At 39.9% G+C, this 20,871-nt stretch overlaps 1 protein-coding gene across 1 annotated transcript in view; it reads left to right on the top strand.

Moving 5' to 3' along the window:
- Nucleotides 1-20,871, top strand: part of CPEB2 (cytoplasmic polyadenylation element binding protein 2) — a 69,139-nt gene that overhangs the window by 28,527 nt on the left and 19,741 nt on the right. The window contains 2 exon segments of the mRNA XM_014462512.2: nt 8,142-8,192; nt 18,174-18,197. Of these exon segments, the coding sequence (XP_014317998.2) occupies nt 8,142-8,192; nt 18,174-18,197 (75 nt within the window).

The following is a 20,871-nucleotide window of genomic DNA, read 5'->3' on the forward strand; positions in this document are numbered from 1 at the left end:
TGTTTTTATTTTCATAAAATAGACTTAAAACAATTGTTTTTAAAGCTCTAGGCATATATTGCCAACTTATTTTTGTTTTATGCCAGTTTACACTGCCATTGGCAAATTTGAATGTCCATTGCTTATTATGATTTTTACCTTTCTACAATGTAAAATTTTGCAACCATTACTTCAACTTGATTTCAGTACTAATTGCATATATCTTAATTAGTACCAGTTTTATCATACTAGATGATTAATGACTTCTCTTTAGTCTTTTGTAATTACATTTTACAAGAAACAAAATTTTTGATATTCTGTATTTCTTGATATACGTTTTAGTATAGATGACATAAAAACATTAAAAGTTATAAATAATTATTAGGTAAAACAATTATGATGGGATCCTGATATAAGAATGAGTTAAACAGTAATTTTTCTGGAAACTAAAGTAGATTGATGGCTTTTATTAGATACTAGAGGCCCGGTGCACAAAAATTTGTGCACTCAGGGGGGAGGGGGGGGTCCCTCAGCCCGGCCTGTGCCCTCTCGCAGTCTGGGACCCCTCGGGAGATAACGACCTGCTGGCTTAGGCCTGCTCCTGGGTGGCAGAGGGCAGGTCCAATCCCTAGGTGCAGCCCCTGGTCGGACTCAGAGCAGGGCTGATTGGGGAGTTGGGGCGCCACCCCCTGTCATGCACAGAACAGGGCAGATCGGGAGGTTGCGGTGCCACCCTCAGTCACACTCAGGGTAGGGCTGATTGGGGGGTTGGGGCACCGCCCCCTGTCACACTCAAGGCAGGGTCGATGGGGAGGTTGCGGCGCCACCCCCTGTAACGCACAGAGCAGGGCCAATCAGGGGGTTGGGGAGCTCCCCCCTGTCACACACAGAGCAGGGCCTATCAGGGGGTTGTGGCACTCCCCCCTGTCACACTCAGGGCAGGGCTGATGGGGAGGTTGCGGCTCCACCCCGTCACACACAGAGCCGCAGGGCAATCTGGGGGTTGGGGCGCTGCACCCTGTCACACACAGAGCAGGGCCTATCAGGGGGTTGGGGCACTCCCCCCTGTCACACTCAGGGCAGGTCTGATGGGGAGGTTGCGGCTCCACCCCGTCACACACAGAGCCGCAGGGAAATCAGAGGTTGGGGAGCTCCCCCCTATCAGGCACAGAGCAGGGCTGATGAGGGGGTTGGGCACCTTCCCCTGTCACGAACAGAGCAGGGCGGATAGGGAGGTTGTGGCCCCGCCCTCTGTCACACACAGAGCCGCAGGGCGATCAGGGGGTTTGGGCGCTGCCCCCTGTCACACTGATTCCGGTGCCGGGAGGCCTCACGGCTCCACTGATCCCGGTGCTGCGAGGCATATTACCCTTTTATTATATAGGATAGAGGCCTGGTGCACGGGTGGGGGCTGGCTGGTTTGCCATGAAGGGTGTCCTGGATCAGGGTGGGGGTCCTGCTTGGGTGCCTGGCCAGCCTGGGTGAGGGGTTGATGGCTCTTTGCAGCTGGTCACACCCCCTTCAGGGTGGGGGTCCCCACTGGGGTGCCTGGCCATTCTGGGTGAGGGGCTGAGGGCTGTTTTCAGGCTGGCAGGTGACTGAAGCTCCCAACCGCTCCTTTTTTTCTTTTTTTTTATTCTGGGCCAGCTTTAGCTCTGAGGCTTGGCTCCAGCTCTGAGGCCTCGGCTGCTGAAAGCAGGTATCTGGTTTGTTTGGGTTCTATAATCGAAACACTGTTTCAACTCCAGCTCTGAGATCCTGGCTGGCTGAAAGCAGGTTTCTGGGGTTTTGTTTAGCTTCTATATTTGTAACAATGTTTCAGACTGCAAGCTCAGAGGCCGGCAGCGGCAGGCGGGGAACGTTGGCTTCCCCCGTCACTGAAGCAAGCAAGCCTCCTATTCACTTCAAGCTGCCTGGCTGCCGGCCGCCATCTTGGCTGGCACTTAATTTGCATATCGCCCTGATTAGCCAATGGGAAGGGTAGCGGAGGTACGGCTAATTATCATGTTTCTCTTTTATTAGATAGGACTAGAGGCCTGGTGAATGAAAATTCATGCATTGGAGGGGGGTCCCTCAGCCTGGCCTGCCCCCTCTCACAGTCCGGGAACCCTCAGGAACGGGAGGCGACCCGGCGATCAGGGGAAGGCGACGCCCCATCACACCTCTGCTGCTACCACTGCTGGCAGCGCAAGCCTCGGCCGCCCTGGTTACCTGAGCCTTGGGCGGTGCTGGGCAGCTGGGCAGCTGCCATCCGAGGCTTGCCTATGCCTCGGGCCGGCCCTGGGCAGCTTGGCAACCGCCATCTGAAGCTTGCCTGCATCTTGGGCTGGCCCTGGGCGGCTGGGAAGCTGACATCTGAGGCTTGCCTGCACCTCCTGTCAGCTGGGCAGCCGCCATCCGAGGCTTGCCTGCACCTCGGGCCACCCCCTGGGCGGCTGAGGGGCTGACAGGACTGGAGGTGTCTGGAGGCAGGGCACTGCTGGCTGCCCCAGTGGGACTGAGGGGACTGGGTGCCACCATCTTTTAGGCTGTGGCAGTCAATTAGCATATTCCCTCCTTATTGGCTGTGGGTGCCGCCATCTTTGCGTGAGGGTCAATTAGCATACTCCCTCCTTATTACATAGGACTAGAGGCCTGGTGAATGAAATTTGTTCATGGGGGGGGTCCCCTCAGCCCAGTCTGCACCCTCTCCAATCCGGGACCTCTTGGGGTATGTCTGACTGCTGGTTTAGGCCCGGGATTGGGCCTAAACCGGCAGTGGGGCATCCCTCTCACAATCCTGGACAGCTGGCTCCTAATCACTCACCTGACTGCCTGCCTGGTCGTTGCTAACTGCCCCCCCCCCCCCCAGCTGATCGCCCCTCACTGCCTCTGCGTACCAGCCTGATCGCCCGTAATTGCCCCCCTGCTGGCCTGGTCGCCCCTCACTGCCCCCTGTTTCTGGCTAGGTTGCCCCCAACTGCCCCCTCCCTGCCAGCCTGGTCACCCCTAACTGCCCCCCCCCACCGGCCTGGTCTCTCCCAACTGCCCCCCTACCGGCCTAGTCGCCTCTCACTGCCCCCACTGCCCCTCCTTCTGACCTGGTTGCCCCAAAGTGCCCCCCCCCCAACGGCCTGGGTGCCTCTTACTGTCCTCCCTGCCAGCTTGGTTGCCCCTCACGGCCCCCCCACCGGCCTGGTCGTAGGCAGCCATCTTGTGATGGCATGAGGGTTAATTTGCATATTACCTCTTTATTATATTGGTACTTTGGATCCAGGGTCTTTTCTATGTTTGTATGATCTTATTCTTAGGCTTTTATGTGCTATGCATTGAGATTTGGGAGTGAAGTAAGGAATGGCTGTCCTGCCTCTTGGATCTGAGCAGAGATGCAGGGGTCCTCAAACTTTTTAAACAGGGGAGGGCAGTTCACTGTCCCTCAGACCCTTGGAGGGCCGGGCTATAGTTAAAAAAAAAACTAGTCGGCTGCTAAGCAACAGGCAGCGGCGGCAAAAACACCCGACGGGCCGGATAAATGTTTTCTGCGGGCCGCATGTGGCCTGCGGGCCGTAGTTTGAGGACCCCTGGATTAGAGATTTTGAAGGTTGGTAATGACCACATTCTATGTGGATTTTACCAGACTTCTTATGAACCATTTTTTTTCTAATTAGATTTGGAAATAGAGATGAAATATAGACAATGAAAAAAATATTAGAAAAGTCTACCAAGCCCTGGCCGGTTTGGCTCAGTGGATGGAGTGTTGGCCTGCGGACTGAAGAGTCCAGGGTTCAATTTTGGTCAGGGGCATATGCCCAGGTTGCAGGCTTGATAGCCAGTAGGAGGCATGCAGGAGGCAGCCAATCAATGTTTTTCTTTCATCATTGATATTTCTATCTCTCCCTCTCCCTTCCTCTCTGAAATCAATAAAAAACGTGTGTGTGTGTGTGTTTGTGTGTGTAATATACACACTCGTTTTAAAAAGAAAAGTCTACCAAACCAGTGGGAACAATGCATTATTTAAAACACATAAGAAGGCATTATTTAAAACACATAAGAAGGAAGTACTAGATATTTTCATTTAAGGCTATGTATATATGTGTGTGTGTGATATATATATATATATATATGTAGTAATGTATCATACATATCTGTTGAACACTTGATATACATATGCCAAGCACTGTCCTGGGGTTCTAAATATATGTATTAATTTACTTATTTCTTACAGCTAAGAGGTAACTATTTATTCTTATTTTACAGTTGGGTGACTATGGTGGCTTATTAATAATTGCACAAGTTTTAGTGCTAGTAAGTGGTGAAACTTAGTAGCTCTTGAGTTTGAGTTTTTAACCACTGCACCATACTATCTGTCTTATTAATTGGTCTAATGTTAATTCTAACCCAGGCTCTCTATGATTCTGATGTGATTTAAATTGTGTTTTGACTCAGACTACGATGTGGTGATTACCAGCGGGAAGGGAGGGGTGTTAGTAAAGGGTAAAGGGGCTCACATATATGGTGACAGAGGAAGATTTATCTTTGGGTGATGGGTACACAATGCAATATACAGATGATGGATTATAGAACTGTACACTTAAAATCTATATAACATTCTTCACCAATGTCACCCCAATATATTTAATTAAGAAAAGGAATTGGCAGAATGGATGGCAGTGTTCTCTAGTATTTTCTCATCACTAATGAGGAGTAGGTTGGCATCATTAACCAGGGATCATTTTTTGTCTATATTTATTAAAGAAAATAGTTATAGAGAAGGGGAAAATTTATCTTGACAAAGAATGAAGAGCAGGACTTGTCCTCCCTCTTCTCCCCATACTTACGAGATTTAGAATGAACTGATAAAAACTTGTTCTGTAATATTTCCATTTCCTTAGAGAATATACTTTCTTGCCCCATGTAAACACATGTTTAGGTGCTATGCTTTCGATTGAGCTCATGGGACAACAAAAAACTCATCAATGGCTTAAATAAAATAGAAATTTGTTTCTCTTACATAAACATAGGACCCCTAGAAGTGTTATGGTGATTTTCATGGATCTAGGCTTCTTCTGTCTGATTTTGTTATCTGTAACACCCAGCTTCTGCCTCATGATATAACATGGCTGTTTTAGTTTAGCCATCTCATCTTCATTCCGGCAAGCAGGAAAAAGGTAAAGGAAAGGGAATATCTTCCCTGAAACTATTCATACCAATTCTGCTTTACATCTCATTGGCCAGCTTACATACATGGGCACATGTAACTACAAGGAAGGCTGAGAAATGTAGATTTTTACTCTAGGCATTTGGGGGTCCTACTATTCACAGGAACAGGGGTTAGTATACAACTACTAGTCTCTGCACCACAGGGCTTTTGGACAATAGGGAGAAGAAATTGGTTTTCCAGCAATGTATTTTTACCTATATTGAAGTATGTTTCTAATATACTATAGAAAATTCTGTGACTTTTTTTAATGGCTGATTTTTTCCTATAATTAGCCATATACACCTTCTTTTGAATTACGTTACCTCCTAGGAAGTCATTATAAGATAGTGATTAAGAGTGTGGAGCCAAACTGTCAGGGTTGGAGTCCTGCCAGAGCCACCTGACAGGTGTAACTTGGGCAAGTGATTTCGTCTTTTGTGGCACAGAGTCTTTATCTTCAATGGGAAGATCATAGTACCTAACTCATAGATTGTTGTGAGGGCTAAATAACTGGTTGTGAAGAACTTAGAAAAGTTTCTGGCACAAGCCCTTAAATGTTAAGTTATCAATTGGCAGGTTCTTAGTGAAAGTAATTTTAAACTATCCTAAGTAAAATGTAACTGTAAAAGTTAACTTGTAAAGATGTAGTTTCACTGAAGTAGAGAAAAAGTAATTGTATAATTTCAACATAGTCTAAATTTCTTTCTCTCATTTTGGAGTATTTTATTATGTTGAGAGATTTTCCTGCTTTGACATCTATATTTTAGAACATATACACAAGTATATATTCATTTGTAAATAGGTAGCTGTCTTTTGAACTTTCCACATGTGTGCCTTTTAAGTCCCTTTAGAGCCAAGAAGTCAAAAACTATTAGCAATAAAATTATCTTGTTATCTGTGTCTTGGGATAAATAAAATGAACAATGAATCTGTTAGAGGGTAGTTATGTGGCAGTTGAAAGTTAGTGGGGTTTTTTAAGTGGAGCGAGGCTTAAGGCTTTGTTCAGTTTACTTTTTCCAGGGAGTTTTGCCTGAATCCCTGGACTTGGTTAAATACCTTTGTGGGGGTTTTTATATAGCATACTGTACATAACTCTTCACATTTGGCAGATTTTATTGAAATTGTATATTTGTGTCTGTCTTCACTACTACATCATAAGCACCAAGGGAAGACTGTATATTATGCATATTTGTATTCTCAGTCTCCCACACACTGTCAGTGTGCAAGACTTAATGAACTTGTTATACAGAACAGCAGCACAGGTTGCCACTTTCATAGTTTTGATGCTCAGTCTCAAGTCAGAAATAACAGTAATTTTTTTGTGGTCTTACATTGTTCTCTAAATTTACTCATCTGCAACAAGATGTTTAGAAACAGGCATATTTCCAAAATAAACTATGATACTTCAAAGTAATGTTCCATGCTATTGGAATCCTGTTTAGGAAAGCTCTGCTTTCTGTACATACTAAGCTATCACAACAATAAACATATTTCTGTGCTGTTAGAGTGACACCTTTGTTTAAGATTTATTTTGTATGGAATATTTGAACAGAATAAAGGGCCCAGAAATGTAGAGTAGTTGCAGAGGTAGTAAAGGTAATGCAGTTCATCTGTACTCCTCACTAATCACACCAACTCCATTCAGATATTTATTGGTCACTCTTCTGGTGGCAATACATTATTTGTTATCATAATGTCTTTTTACCCTATTTATTTTTAAAATATTTATTGTTGAATTACATATGTCCTCTCCCCCCGCCCCCCCCCCCCCATTGACCCCTTCTAGTCTGCCCCCGCCCTCTGCCCCAGGCCTTCACCACCCTATTGTCTGTGTCCATGGGTTAGGCATATATGCATTCAAGTTCTTTGATCTCTTTCCACCCACCCACACCCTCCTTTCCTCAGATTCAACAGTCTGTTCCATGCTTCTATGTCTCTAGATCTATTTGGTTCATCAGTTAATTTTGTTCTTTACATTCTACATATGAGTGAGATCATGTAATGCTTGTCTTTCTCTAACTGGCTTATTTTGCTCAGCATATTACTCTCCAGGTCCCAATAATGTCTTTTTAAAGGGACTGTGCTGAAAGTTGCTAAAATGCAATCTCACAGACATTTACTTTTTAGCAGATTTCTAAATGGTTTTTAATGTATCTCTTAAATAGTCTATCAGAGATTTAGGTGTTAGAGAAAAGCCCTATATTTTAATGAACTAAAAATAGTGATTATCCTCACTGTTGGCATTTCACCAAACAAGCTAGAATGTAAAAATGCTGGATAAACTACAGTATGTTCATGCATACCTTTTTTTCTTAATATATACTGTTGTTCTTTCTGCATTTACTAATGCAAAACTCCTAACTGAAGAATGACTCAAAGGAAATACTATGCTATTCTCTTAAGCCTTACTATTTTCATTTTTTATATTTTTATTTTTATATCATCTGTAAACTTAAAACAAGTTAGATTTCCAGTATCTGTAATAATACTTCTAAGACATTTTCATTAAATTTCTTCAAATACAACTATATAAAATGATACGGAATTAAATGGCAAGTCATCATGAATTTTTAATGTTTATTATTTTAATATTTAGGTTTTTTATTTAAAAATAGAAATTACTTTTTTGAAATTTTATTTTTAGCAAAACAAAATTACAAACAATGTAATACTAAGAAATTCTCACATCCTCTATTAAGTTTGAAAGACTAGGATATCTACATTGTTTTTACATTTCAAAATAAATAGGCTTTATTCTAAAGGGATTTTTTTCCAAATCTCATTGTGCTCTTATGATCTAAGTAGGTTAACTGTTTTTGTTTTCAACTTTCAAAGATCATTTTAGTTAATGTACTTTGAGTTAAACATTACCTTTTTAGTCCTTAAGAAATATGCTGTGTTCAATAATTTTCCCCTTATGCCCCTTTCTTTTTTTAATTTGCAAATAGGTCAATAATCTTCACACTTTCCTGTCTTTTTAAAGGTCGATTGAGCTATCCACATCCAGGAACTGACAATCTGTTGATGTTAAATGGTAAGTTGTATGAAACCATTTTATTTTTCCAATTGATTTACATAAATAAAGATGATTGAATGCCTTTCTCTAAACCTTTCCTATACTATATGTTAGTCATATTATAGTTACAAAAATAAAGCTACAAATCTTTCTGTATAGAAAGCAGAATTGGGTGTTTGAATATATTCTGGCTGGCAAAGCAGCCATTGAAGAATATTTATGATAGTATGACTTAATTCAGTTATCACAGTCTTTGGAGACAGTCCTGAGTTTGAATATTGGCTTTCCAGGCAATGGGGTAACCTTGATGAAGTAACTTCTGTGAGCATGGGAATAAAATCTAAAGGTTTATTAGGAGAATTAAATGAGATAATGTCTGCAAATATATAGAATTTGTTATTACTATAGCACTTCTGTTAATGTCCAACTAAGGAATATACTGGTGATTTTGTAAACATGGTGGTCACACTAACTTTATTTATTCTAACTAGAACGTTTACAATGTGAAATTCACCAAAGGTAGGAAAAGAATAAACTTTCATTAAACTTTGTTTTCTTTCTGTTAGACAAACATTGTATTCAGAGAGTTACAGTACTAACACATTCATGACTGTGGGAGTAGGCATGAAGGATTAAAATATCCTTCAGAAAGGTATTTTTAAATCAGAAGGTGGGTGATGAGCAGGAAGTAGGAAGAAGTAATAATAGAGATAGTATTTACTTTAAAATACATAATTATATCATTAGAATGGCTTGACTTCTATTTCAACTACACCTTAGCTGAAAAAAGATGGCAATGAAGTTGGAGGACAAATGCTGAAAAAAGGCCAATGTAAAGCTAGACCATGTGCACCAATGTTAAGTGAAGACTATTTTAGTAACAGAAAGGTGCAAATAAAGTCCAGGCTACCTGGGAGAATGTCAAGGTGGAATGGATTTTCGAATGAGAGAGTAACTAAAGCATTAGATATGGTGATCGGTTCATTGTGTTTGACCATTATGTATTGAGTTGCCCACCACACGTCAGCTTAGTCTGAGCACTAGGTTATCTATCAGTGAAGGTTTGTAAGGACAGTTAGAGGTAGAACTGTCAAGGTTCTATTTCCGGGGCCAGACTGTGTACTCTACACTGAAGCCGCGTCCACCCTGGACCTCAAAAACAGTCCACTAGGCCAAGTTTATTAATCCAGTGAATCACAGTGTTTATATAGACTTTGACCTTCTGGTACTAGAACTTAAATTCCAGGACTTCATTCAACTGTTTTTCTACCACAGAATTAAAAAAAAACATTATTTGAGTAGCTGGTCTCTGACCTTTAAATCTATGACTATAACTTATATTATTGAAATTGAGTTTATAAAACTGAAAATAGATAATAATTTTTCTTATTCTTGTGGCTTGAATTATAAAATAATGATAGATTTAGGTAACAATAAATTATTTATATATTGATCCTTACTTCTTTAAACACTTTAAAAAATATTCTTTGTGATAAATAATGATCATTCACATTTCTATATTAACTTCTAAACAAAGCAATTCAGTTGAAAATTTTGAATTTACAAATGTTTCACATAATCTGTCAAAATCCATCTGAAGGAAAATCCATTTGAGATAATCTGTTAGATCATTCACAGATGTTCTTAGATTGTTAAATGTGTAATAAGCTAGGAAAATTTAGAAGTATATTGTAATCACATTAGAATATGTCAATTATGTGTGAGCAAAGGGCTTAGTTGCTGAACTGTTTTTACAACTTAAACTTTTGGTTAGACTAAACATAATTAAATGAATTTATTTTATCAGTTGCTTAAATTTTTCTAAGTAATCTAGATGTTAGATTGAAAATGTTTCATCACATAGTAGAAACAAGTACATTTTGTTTCAGGAAAGAGGTGCATCTTGTGGGCAAATCTGTTTTTTAATCATGTGAGCAGTCTTCATAGTCTGCCACTTTATGGCCACAATACATACTCAGTAAAGCATCCTGAAAATTCTGAACTTTTTCTGGTAAGAGACGGTGCAGATAAAAGATCATGAAGCTAGGACATTAAAATGTGTTTAGGGTAGCAGAGACAGTTTTATTCAAAGAGAAAACATTCATTTTGCTCATTTGGAGATCATTGGTTAAGAGGGGGAAGCAAGAGTCAGAAAATTGGGTATATTTATAGGATAAAGAAGTATTCGAATATTAAAAATTTAAATAGATTTTTGTAGACATCAAGATTTATTGACGAGAAAAGTAGGCAAAGGGCACTAAAACATAAGGGGAATTTTTTTGAGGTAGTTTGTAACAGCTTGTAATTCAACTATATTTTTAACAAATTGTCTCCCTGAGAAATGTGGAAATTAAGTGATGTTAATAACAAGCCTCTACCTATGGTAAATTATTATTAAACTAGAGGTCCGGTGCACAAAATTCGTGCACGGAGGGGGGGTTCCCTCAGCCCAGCCTGCATCCTCTCCTATTGGCAACCCCTTGGGAGATGTCCGGCTGCAATCTGGGACCGCTGGCTCCTAACTGCTCACCTGCCTGCCTGCCTGATTGCCCCTAACTGCCTCTGCCTGCCAGCCTGATCGCTCCTAACTGCCCTCCCCTGCTGGCCTGGTTGTCCCCAACTGCCCTCCCCTGCCGGCCTGATATCACCCCCAACTGCCCTCCCCTGCAGGCCTGATCTCGCCCCCAACTGCCCTCCTCTGCTGGCCAATTTGGTTCTGATTGGTCGGTTTCAATGCCAGCATCAAAAGCTCCGCCTGCTAGGCAACCATTAGCTCCCCACAGCACCCAGATTTGGTTCTGATTGGTCGGTTTCTATGCCAGTCAGCATCAAAAGCTCCACCTCCTAGGCAGCCATTAGCTCCCTTACATTCACCCAAATTTGGTTCTGATTGGTCGGTTTCTATGCCAGTCAGCATCAAAAGCTCTGCCTCTTAGGCAGCCATTGGCTCCCCACAGCACCCACATTTGGTTCTGATTGGTCAGTTCCTATGCCAGTCAGCATCTCTGGGCCTATCAATGGGGCCTGATCAGAAAGGCAGGACTGATCAGAAGCCCTGGTGGAGGCCTGGAAAGAAATGGAGGAGTTGCTGCTGGCCAGACTGGGAGAGAAAGATCAAAAGCTTTTTTGATAAAAAGCTGCCACAGAGGCAACGGATTAGTCCCTGCTTCTCTCTTCAGGCCTCTCTCTGGCCCTGATGCGCAGCCCCCTCAGCAGTCAGTGCTGGGGCACCGCACCTGCAGCGGAAGCAATCAGTGCTGTGACTGCAGGATTGACTTCCGGTAGGTCGAGCCTCGGTCGTTACTGATCGTTACGACCCAGGGTTTTTATGTATTAGGATATTATTGACTGTTTAAAAAAAGTGTAGATCTCATGCATAGAGCTGCTTCTAAAATAATTACACTCTAGTATGTCAGAGATTTAACTATAAGACAATTGATTAAATAAGTTGTATTATTTAACCAATAAGCATAGCTAATATTATTTACTTTGAAAATAGATATTTAATAATACATTAATATTTTGTGTGGTAGTTTAATAGTAGTTCATAGTGGTTGGTACCACAGACTCTGGAGCCAGATTCTCTGAGCTTAAGCTCAAATTTGCCCTTTCTAGCTATGTGACCTTGGGCAACTTACCTAACTTCACCCTGACTCAGATTCTTTCTGTCTAAGAGAGAGCATGCTGCCTGCCCCAAGGGATTGTTTGAGAAGTGAAAGCATTCATTCATGTAAAGTATGTATCTGGAACAGTTCCTGGAAGGAAACGTTATCTGTGGCAGTGGGTGATGATGAACAGTGACAAAAATCACTTTTAAAGAGTAAAAATCATGTCCTATTAATAGAAAAAGGAGTTGGATCCGTTTACTTTGAATAATTTAAAATTAAAGAAAGCATAAACTTATATTTTCAATTATTTGAAGGATGTTATATATAATGAACAAAGGAGGCTTGTTTTTTGTTATTGCAGAAAGCCAAACCAGAACCATTTTGAAGAAGCTATATAGGGACAAATTTGGGTCAATAAAAGCAAAATTACTCAGGCAGTTTCCTAAAGAGTGGTGTGCTTGCCCGTGTTACAATGACTTTTGATGGTACACAAATATGCATTAAAATAAATGCATTACAAATTAAGGTCATTCTTTAGAAAATACAGAACTGGCAGAAATCTGTGATGTTCCAGTAGTACTAGGCTTGTGTCCATTTAATAAAGAATAATATATAAATAGTATAGTTGTTATGCAGATAAGGCGAACATTATAAAGGTTTTATGATCCTATCTTCCTAGTTAATTAGTGTTATGGTTAAACTTTTAAATATTCCTTTAATTAAGGGACAAATAAGGTATGGGATAAAGGTCAGGAAGTTGGTAAAACTATGATGTACCTCTGATAAATCTTTAACTCCGAGCCTCTGTTAACGCAGATAGAGTAAAAGAGGTATAATCCCACACCCATATGTCTCATGAAGTTGTATCAATTTTTTTTAATTGTAACAACAAAAAATGCTAAAGAAATATAACTGCAAGCAGCTCCTACTTCTGAACAGACCATAGTCCTCAAATCAAGTGGAAATCAAGTGGAATTGACTGGTGGAGACTCTGCCACTATTGAGTAATCCAAACGTTGTAGGAGTCCAACTGGAACATCCAGAGGCTTTTTAGGAAAGTCTCCTTGCATAGGAGTTGGTAGATTGCTTAAAAACCAAAGGTTAAGTACACTTTGAAGTCAGAATGACAGCTTGAATGTTTATATTTCTATAGGTCTATAAATCTTACACGTCTTATTATCAATAGTAAAAAAAATACGAAACAGAAATACTCTCTTTTTCATAGTAGTACAGAACATTCAAGTATTGGTTTCTGTTTGAATTATGTTTTCCCCTTAACCCCTGCATCAAGGAAAGTAGTATTTTTATTAATGCATATGGTTTTTCAAAACGAGAACAGATAGAGTAGAAGTATGGGAGGATGGGATTAGCAGCATAGTTTGAAATTAAAATATGCAATATGCAGTTATTAGCCACTTAGAACCATGTTTGTAATCAAGAGCTTGATGTGCTTTTGGGAGGAAAGAAGTTATGTTTCTTTTAAGAAAATTTACTCAGAAACGAAATTCTATTTCTGAAGGCAGAAACTCTAAATGGACTATATTAAGTCACAAACATAGAAACTTAAGCATGTAATTAGTTCTTTTTTTATGCTGATGGAAGTGAGTGTAGACAACAGACTTATTTTGGATCTTGAATAGGATTATGATAAGAGTTGGGGGGTGGTATATTTTTCTCCTGGGTTATGGCTCAAGATTTTAGAGTTAAGAAATAATAATTTTTTTTTTTTTAGTTTCACACCAAGGTAACTTTAACCTTTAAGTATTTCCAGCTGATTTGATATGTTTATCTGTCACTTCCTCCTGCTGTAGTAACTCAAGTACCACAACTGAGCTAAGAGCCAATACATATGGGCAAAAGACCCTAAAAAGAATGCTAGAATTATTTGTTTTTTTGTTTGTTTGTTTGTTTGTTTTTAAATATATTTTATTGATTTTTTTTACAGAGAGGAAGGGAGAGAGATAGAGAGTTAGAAAGTTAGAAACATCGATGAGAGAGAAACATCGATCAGCTGCCTCCTGCACACTCCCTACTGGGGATGTGCCCTCAACCAAGGTACATGCCCTTGACCGGAATCGAACCTGGGACCCTTGAGTCCGCAGGCTGACGCTCTATCCACTGAGCCAAACCTGTTAGGGCATGTTTGTTTTTTGTAGCTATGGATTAGAACCTAATTATAATATTGGTAACCCAGGACCAAATTGTAAAGCCACTTGCATAGGAAAGGTCTTCAGGCATTTCTTACAGCCCCTCTTATTATTTTCATTAAAGGAAAGAAAAGATATATATGTAAATACATAATATTATTTTAACATTCATGTGTATACACACAAAAATATATATTTATACATGTATTTTAAATAGCCAATTCCCCATTTTTGTATGAAGTATTTTTATAATGTACCTGAAATTTTATGTTCTAAATACAGTTTTTAATACTTAAAAAAAGTACTCACTTTTTTCTAAATCATATTATAAATGAGATTGGAGGAGTATATTGTTTAAAGAAGACTTTTTAAAAACATAATAGATAGTAATTTACTGAATTTTTTCTCCCTAAGGTTTTCTGATAAAGTTATAGCAGAATATACCCCAGAAATTCACGTAGAAACATTGGTAGGAAATGAGTACACCCATCATTGTTTCGGGTGATGGCAGCAGATTGGTTATTTCCATGACAAGGAATAGGAAATGTTTCACATGGTTTAACTCCATGTGCAGTCAGTTCTATTTCTGGTAATGAAGAGACTTGGAATCTGAGAGTTGTCCAAAAAACAAGTGGAATAACTCTGTAGGATTCTAAAATTCCTCAGTATGAGATAGTTGGAGAAATTTTCTAAATAATTGTGTTCAAGCCCAGGAATGAGATGAAATCTAAGGTGCTGTGAACACTTGCATTTATTTTCGCTGTTTTAGTATTGAGCAGTTTCAGCTAAGAACATAAACTGGTTATGGTATCAATAATTTTCAGTAAGTTAAGAATTATGTGCCAGATTATGAACTTCATCAAAATTTGTAATGTGACTTAAACTTGAGAATAGTTTTATTCCCTATATAAATGCCCTCCCCTGCTGGTACAGTTGCCCCCACCTGCCCTCCCCTGCAGGCCTGGTCACCCCCAGCTGCCCTCTCCTGCTGGCCTGGTCCCTCCCAACTGCCCTCTCCTGCTGGCCATCTTGTGGTGCCCATCTTGTGACCACATGGGGGCAGCCATCTTTGACCACATGGGGTTGGCCATCTTGTGCAAGGGTGTGACAGTCAATTTGCATATTACCTCTTTATTATATAGGATAAAGATAGTAGAATGAAAGATTTTCAAATGAAGTTATTTTCCATAAAAGACTGATGTAAACCTTATATATTTTTTTACTTATTTCTTGAACTGTAAATGACTAAGTTGACAAATTTATTTGTTCCCTTTTTATTACAGGGGAACTAATGCTATATTCTCACCTTATAGATACCTTATATTAAAGCCTTGGTATAAAATTTAAAATGCATTTTGAAAACTTCAATAACATATATATATATATATATATATATATACACACACACACACACACACACACACACACACACACACATATATATTCTAATAAAACAGAAACATGCAAATTGATCGCACCTCCGCTACACCCAAGCCATGCCCACCAGCCAATCAGAGCAACTATATGCAAATTAACCCAACCAAGATGACAGCTGGCAGCCACGAAGCTGGAGCAAGCAGGAGGCTTGGTTACCCCACAATGGAGGAAGCCAAGCTTCCCACCTGCCCTGGCCAGCTGTGGCCTCCGCTCAAGGCAACAAAATTTCAATTATAGAAGATAAATTAATCCCAGATACCTGCTTCCAGCCAGCCTCCACTGGGAGCTTGGGTGGCTGGGGGCCGTGGCCAGCCTGCAAACAGCCATCAGCCACTCACCCAGGCTGGTCAGGCACCCCAGCAGGACCCCCCTCCTTGAAGGGAGTGTGGCCAGTCTGAAAATGGCCTTCAGCCCCTCACCCAGGCTGGCCAGACACCCCAGTGGGACCCCCACCCTGATCCGGGACACCTTTCAGGGCAAACCAGCCAGCCCCTACCCATGCACCAGGCCTCTATCCTATATAATAAAAGAGTAATATGCAATTGACCCTAACAGCAGAACAACTGGGAATGACTGGTCACTATGACACACACTGACCACCAGGGGGCAGACGCTCAATGCAGGAGCTGCCCCCTGGTGGTCAGTGCGCTCCCACAGGGGGAGCTCTGCTCAGCCACAAGCCAGGCTGACGGCTGCCAGTACAGCAGTGGTGGTGGGAGCCTCTCCTGCCTCCTCAGCAGCGCTAAGGATGTCCGACTGCAGTTTAGGTCTGCTCCCCGTTGGCAAGTGGACATCCACTGAGGGCTCCCGGGCTGCCAGAGGGATGTCTGACTGCCAGCTTAGGCCCAATCCCCCGGGGAGCGGGCCTAAGCCAGCAGGTGATCATTCCCCAAGGGGTCCCAGACTGTGAGAGGGCACAGGCCGGACTGAGGGACCCCTGGAGTGCACAAATTTTTGTCCACCGGGAATTTAGTATATATATAAAAGCCTAAGTGACCATTACAACCCAATGACCGGAACGACCGGTCAACCAGTCGCTATGATGCTCACTACCAGGGGGCAGACACTCAACGCAGGAGCTTCCCCCTGGTGGTCAGTGTGCTCCCACAGCCAACCTCCCATGGCCCCTCCCCCCTTACTAATTTATACTTTTATAAGATTTAGCATACCTACTATTCTATGATAATACCAATCAGCCCCTGGTGCTAAATCATTCATAGAGACCTGCTTGGGTCAGGGTTTTGTATGTATCAGAGCAGCTCCTTGCTGCCATCTATTGAAAGGCAGCGCTCAACACAAGAGTTTGTCTTGCTCCAGTCCTCTCACTTCCCTGGGGGCCACCCGCCTGCCACAGTGGCGGGTGTGGCAGTGAGGGAAGGGGTGGGGGGAGGCGGGGAACTGTATGGTGGCAGGGCGCCAGCAGGGGTGTCTGGGATCTGTGTCTGTTTCTTCCGCACCTGGCCCAGCAACCATTGCTTCCTCTCCCGACCCCGCTGGGGCCCTGGGGCCGGGGCTGGGACAGTAAACCGGGGGTGGGTGGCAGTGGATGCAGCCCCTTTCCCAGGGGGACCAAGGGCCGGCTCCCTTCTTGGGGCCAGTGGCCAACCTCCCCCAGTCCCTCCCCCAGCTAGCCAACCTCCCTTCATCCCTCTTGCAGTCCCAACCTCCCCTGGCCAGCCAACCTCCATGGTTCATCCCCCCCCCCCCCCATGCATGAATTCATGCACCGGGCCTCTAGTAGAATATATTTAATGAGATGAAATGTTTTCTTTTGGTCTTTAAGTTTTATACTTTTAAGGAGACATTTCTGATAACTGTAATATATATCTCGATTTGAGATTTATTCAATATCAATTTTTCCCAGGCCTAAGACACTGTGAACATGAAATAAGATCTGAAATTCAACAATCATTTTTTGTTTACTGCCTTGGTTCTATATATCAATTTCAGGGTAAAAGTACTTACTGTATACTCAGATTTGGGGGAGAGGAGTTATTTAAAAACGAGTTGTGAATTTTATCTAACTGGTAGTTTCTTATGAAAAATAAATTGCAGTATTTTTTTCTTCAGAAGGAATTATATAAACTGCTAGTCACAGATTAAAATATCTTACTAATTTATACTTTACAGTATTTAACATACCTACTATTCTATGATAATACCAATAATAGTCTGTATCTGAATCCCTATTATCTCAGATGTAAAGACATAAACACTTTAGAGAGCTGTTATAAAATGTACTAAAAGAATAGAAAACATTATTAGCTATAGTATGTCATTGATAATTTCTTCAACTAAGCAAGTTTGAATATGGATTGATTGATTTACTGTGTCTTCAGTACTTTTTCCAAGCAGGGTTTGGTATAATGTGAATTGAATCTGAATAATTATTTGTTGGACTATATATGCTATATATAATAAGTAGGAAAATGAGGATTTAATTCAAATTGTTGCCATTCATTGGAAAAATTATTTGTGATGCTGTTTAACTGTAAAGTGTTACATATTCCTATCCTGCTCTGATGAAACAAATACTTATTCATGAATTTTAACATAAATGAGAATAAAATGTATATTTCCTTTTAATTTCACAGTTTTTATACAGTTCAGGTGAGATATGTAATAAAAGTGCTCTGTAAATGGTAAAACACCATGCATATGTTATATATTGGTATTATTGTAGCTTTGAAAACAAAGTAGCACTAATTTTTCAGATGCCCACAAAACTTTTCATATCACAAATATTTGTATATGTGGGCTTATTTTTAGTTCTGACATTTTACAATTTGTCCTTTGTTTACATGCAGCAAGGAGTTATGGGAGAAGACGAGGTAATTCATTTCTGTTTGCTATGGTATAACTGTTTCTAATTGGGTTTTACTGATCAATGTTGTATTAATTATCACAGATTTCTTATGTGATGTCTGAAAACTCACAGAAGAATTGTATTTTGATTTGAGCACTTATCAAAATTTCCAATCTAAATCTCTTAACCTTTAAAGAACATTTCATACTAATAAGGTTATTTAATAAAAGTATCCCTTTTAAACTGTCCAGATTTTAACTCTTTTTAAAGGTATTTTATCTTTTAAAATAAAGCTGTCATTTATAGTTTGTTTAAGAAATATGTTTAATCCATACTAGTGAAGATGACATGCAATATGATTTTTCTACTCTAAATCTATAACTGATTACCTAAGCTATGGTATATGATTTATGTATCGAGTTTATTATTTTAATGTTTGACCCAGTTGAAAATAACAAATTGACACTGATATATAGAAATCATGTTGCTAATATTCTCTGTCTTCTAAGAATATAATCCTCCCCCACACACTCCTCCCTTCCTTCTAACACACAAAACTTTCTCTCTCTCTCTCTCTCTCTCTCTCTCTCTCTCTCTCTCTCTCTCTCTCTCTCTCTCTCTCTCTCTCTCTCTCTCACACACACACACACACACACACACACACAGTAGTCTTCCCTTCAGGGTTCTTATTATCTTAAGGAAAAAGCTACAACTGTGTGATGCTGGACTAATAAACATTCTAGGAAAGCAGCTGACAGTTTCTGTGGCTTAAACTTGGCCTTTTTTTTTTTTTTTTAGTGCAGAATTTGAGAGGGGAAAATGTCTTTGTCAGGAGAAGTAGTAAAAGTAACTTTATACTACTACATTATTCTTAAAGTGAGCGATAATCATGATATTTACATAGTTGTTAAAAGTGCAAACTAAATAGAAAGGATTTTCCTTGACCCCTAAAATCCCCCTTGAGCAATGGAGAATAGACAATAATAGTGCCTTTTCATAAATATTACATGTGTGTGAGTGCTTCAATTCTTTTTATCTAGTCATGAGTGCATGTGCTTTGAAAACAAACAAGAAAAAGTATTTGCCACCGCTGAGGACAGAAACTGGTATTTTGAATTCTTAAGTAGGATTTATAGTTTTATATTTTACTTTGTCTGAATTTAACATCATTTTTGGAATCTGAAGCTTCAAATGCTTGACTGAATTTTTTGATTCTTTAGTTTTCTATCTAAAAAATTAGAGCTATAGAAAACAACCTAAATAACTTTCTAAAGATTGTTATTAGCAACTGAGAAAAGAGAGGGAAAGTTTAGAATTTTAGTGTCTATTTTCATATCTATGGACTGTCTCATTTCGCTGTACTGTTTTAATATGGAGCTTCAGTTCTCTTGCAAAAAGATCCACTTACCAAGCTGTGATTTTAAAGTATTTTTGAAACTATAGAGCAATTTAGGATTATTTTCTTATTATATACTTTTTATCTAATTAGCCTTAACAATTTATGTTTAGTCTTATTAGGCATATGCCATTGTAAATGTCATGATCTAGGAAGTTCTTAGGAGGAAGTGAACAGACTGTCACGTTATTTGTCTTCTTTCATCTCAGTTCTGTATTGTAGACTATGGTTATAATATTAAGGAAAAGCAGCAGTTTCTCCTTTTAGATAGGAACTTGCTACTACTCCTAAATATCTCTATCCTCTGAGAGCTATAAAGATTTCCTCTGCTTTCAAGCTGCCTCCAGTATTGGAAGAAAGAGGACTCTCATGTTTTAAGTAGAAGCTTTCTTTGGGACAGAAGTGATAGTTATCACACTTATTTAGCTTATGGGAGGATATAATGCCTGAATTTTCCTCTCAAATTATATGGCATTCAGTATTTTTTTTAGTTGATATTCTATGAATAGTAGAAGTCTTCTTTAAAATTTTTATTTTGATGGTCAGATGAAAAGAATGCCCATTAGAAATAGTTATTGGTAGATTTGATAGGAATTTGAAAATATTTTATACCGTAATATAAAAAAAAAAACATGCCAAAGGAATGACTCAGAAAGGTCTAGAAGTAACCTGGTTCTCTTCCTATTTTTTACTCATTTCCCCCCTTTCTATTCAGTTTGCATATCTTATTACATCCTCTATGAGAAAAAAACAAACCTATTATTGGGGCAAAATATTTTAAAGTGATAAATGTACCTTATAATTTCATTCTAAGTTCTTTGGAGAAACATGCTTGATTTGATAAGTAATTATATCTGATTAAGCAGGTGATGTTTGAGAGAGATCAGTCCTGGACCTACTTCTTTTCTTTGATAGTCTTTTTATCCTTGCCTATTAAATAAAAGTCACACTAGTGGGTTATCTACCTAATAGAATGATCTCTGGATCTTTTAAGATGGGGTGAATATTCCTATTCATACTTAATTCATATAATTTGTCTTGTTTTTATTTTTAGAACAAGTTTTATTAAATAAAAGAGCAGGATAATACATTGAGAGCAAAGAACCATGCTTCAAGCTATAAATTGAATAATTGTGCAGATGTTTTTTTCTTTCCTGCCTTACCCATTGATATGTTGGGAAATGTCTTTATTCTGGGCTTCCAGCATAAGACTAAAAATATGAAAAGTCAAATATTAGTATTAATGTTTAGGCATATTATTAGCATAATCACCACAGTCAGAGTTAGAAGCTCAGTGTAATCT

This window comes from Myotis lucifugus, unplaced genomic scaffold (genome assembly GCF_000147115.1).
Source record: "Myotis lucifugus unplaced genomic scaffold, Myoluc2.0 scaffold_183, whole genome shotgun sequence".
NCBI classification, from domain to species: Eukaryota; Metazoa; Chordata; class Mammalia; order Chiroptera; family Vespertilionidae; genus Myotis; species Myotis lucifugus.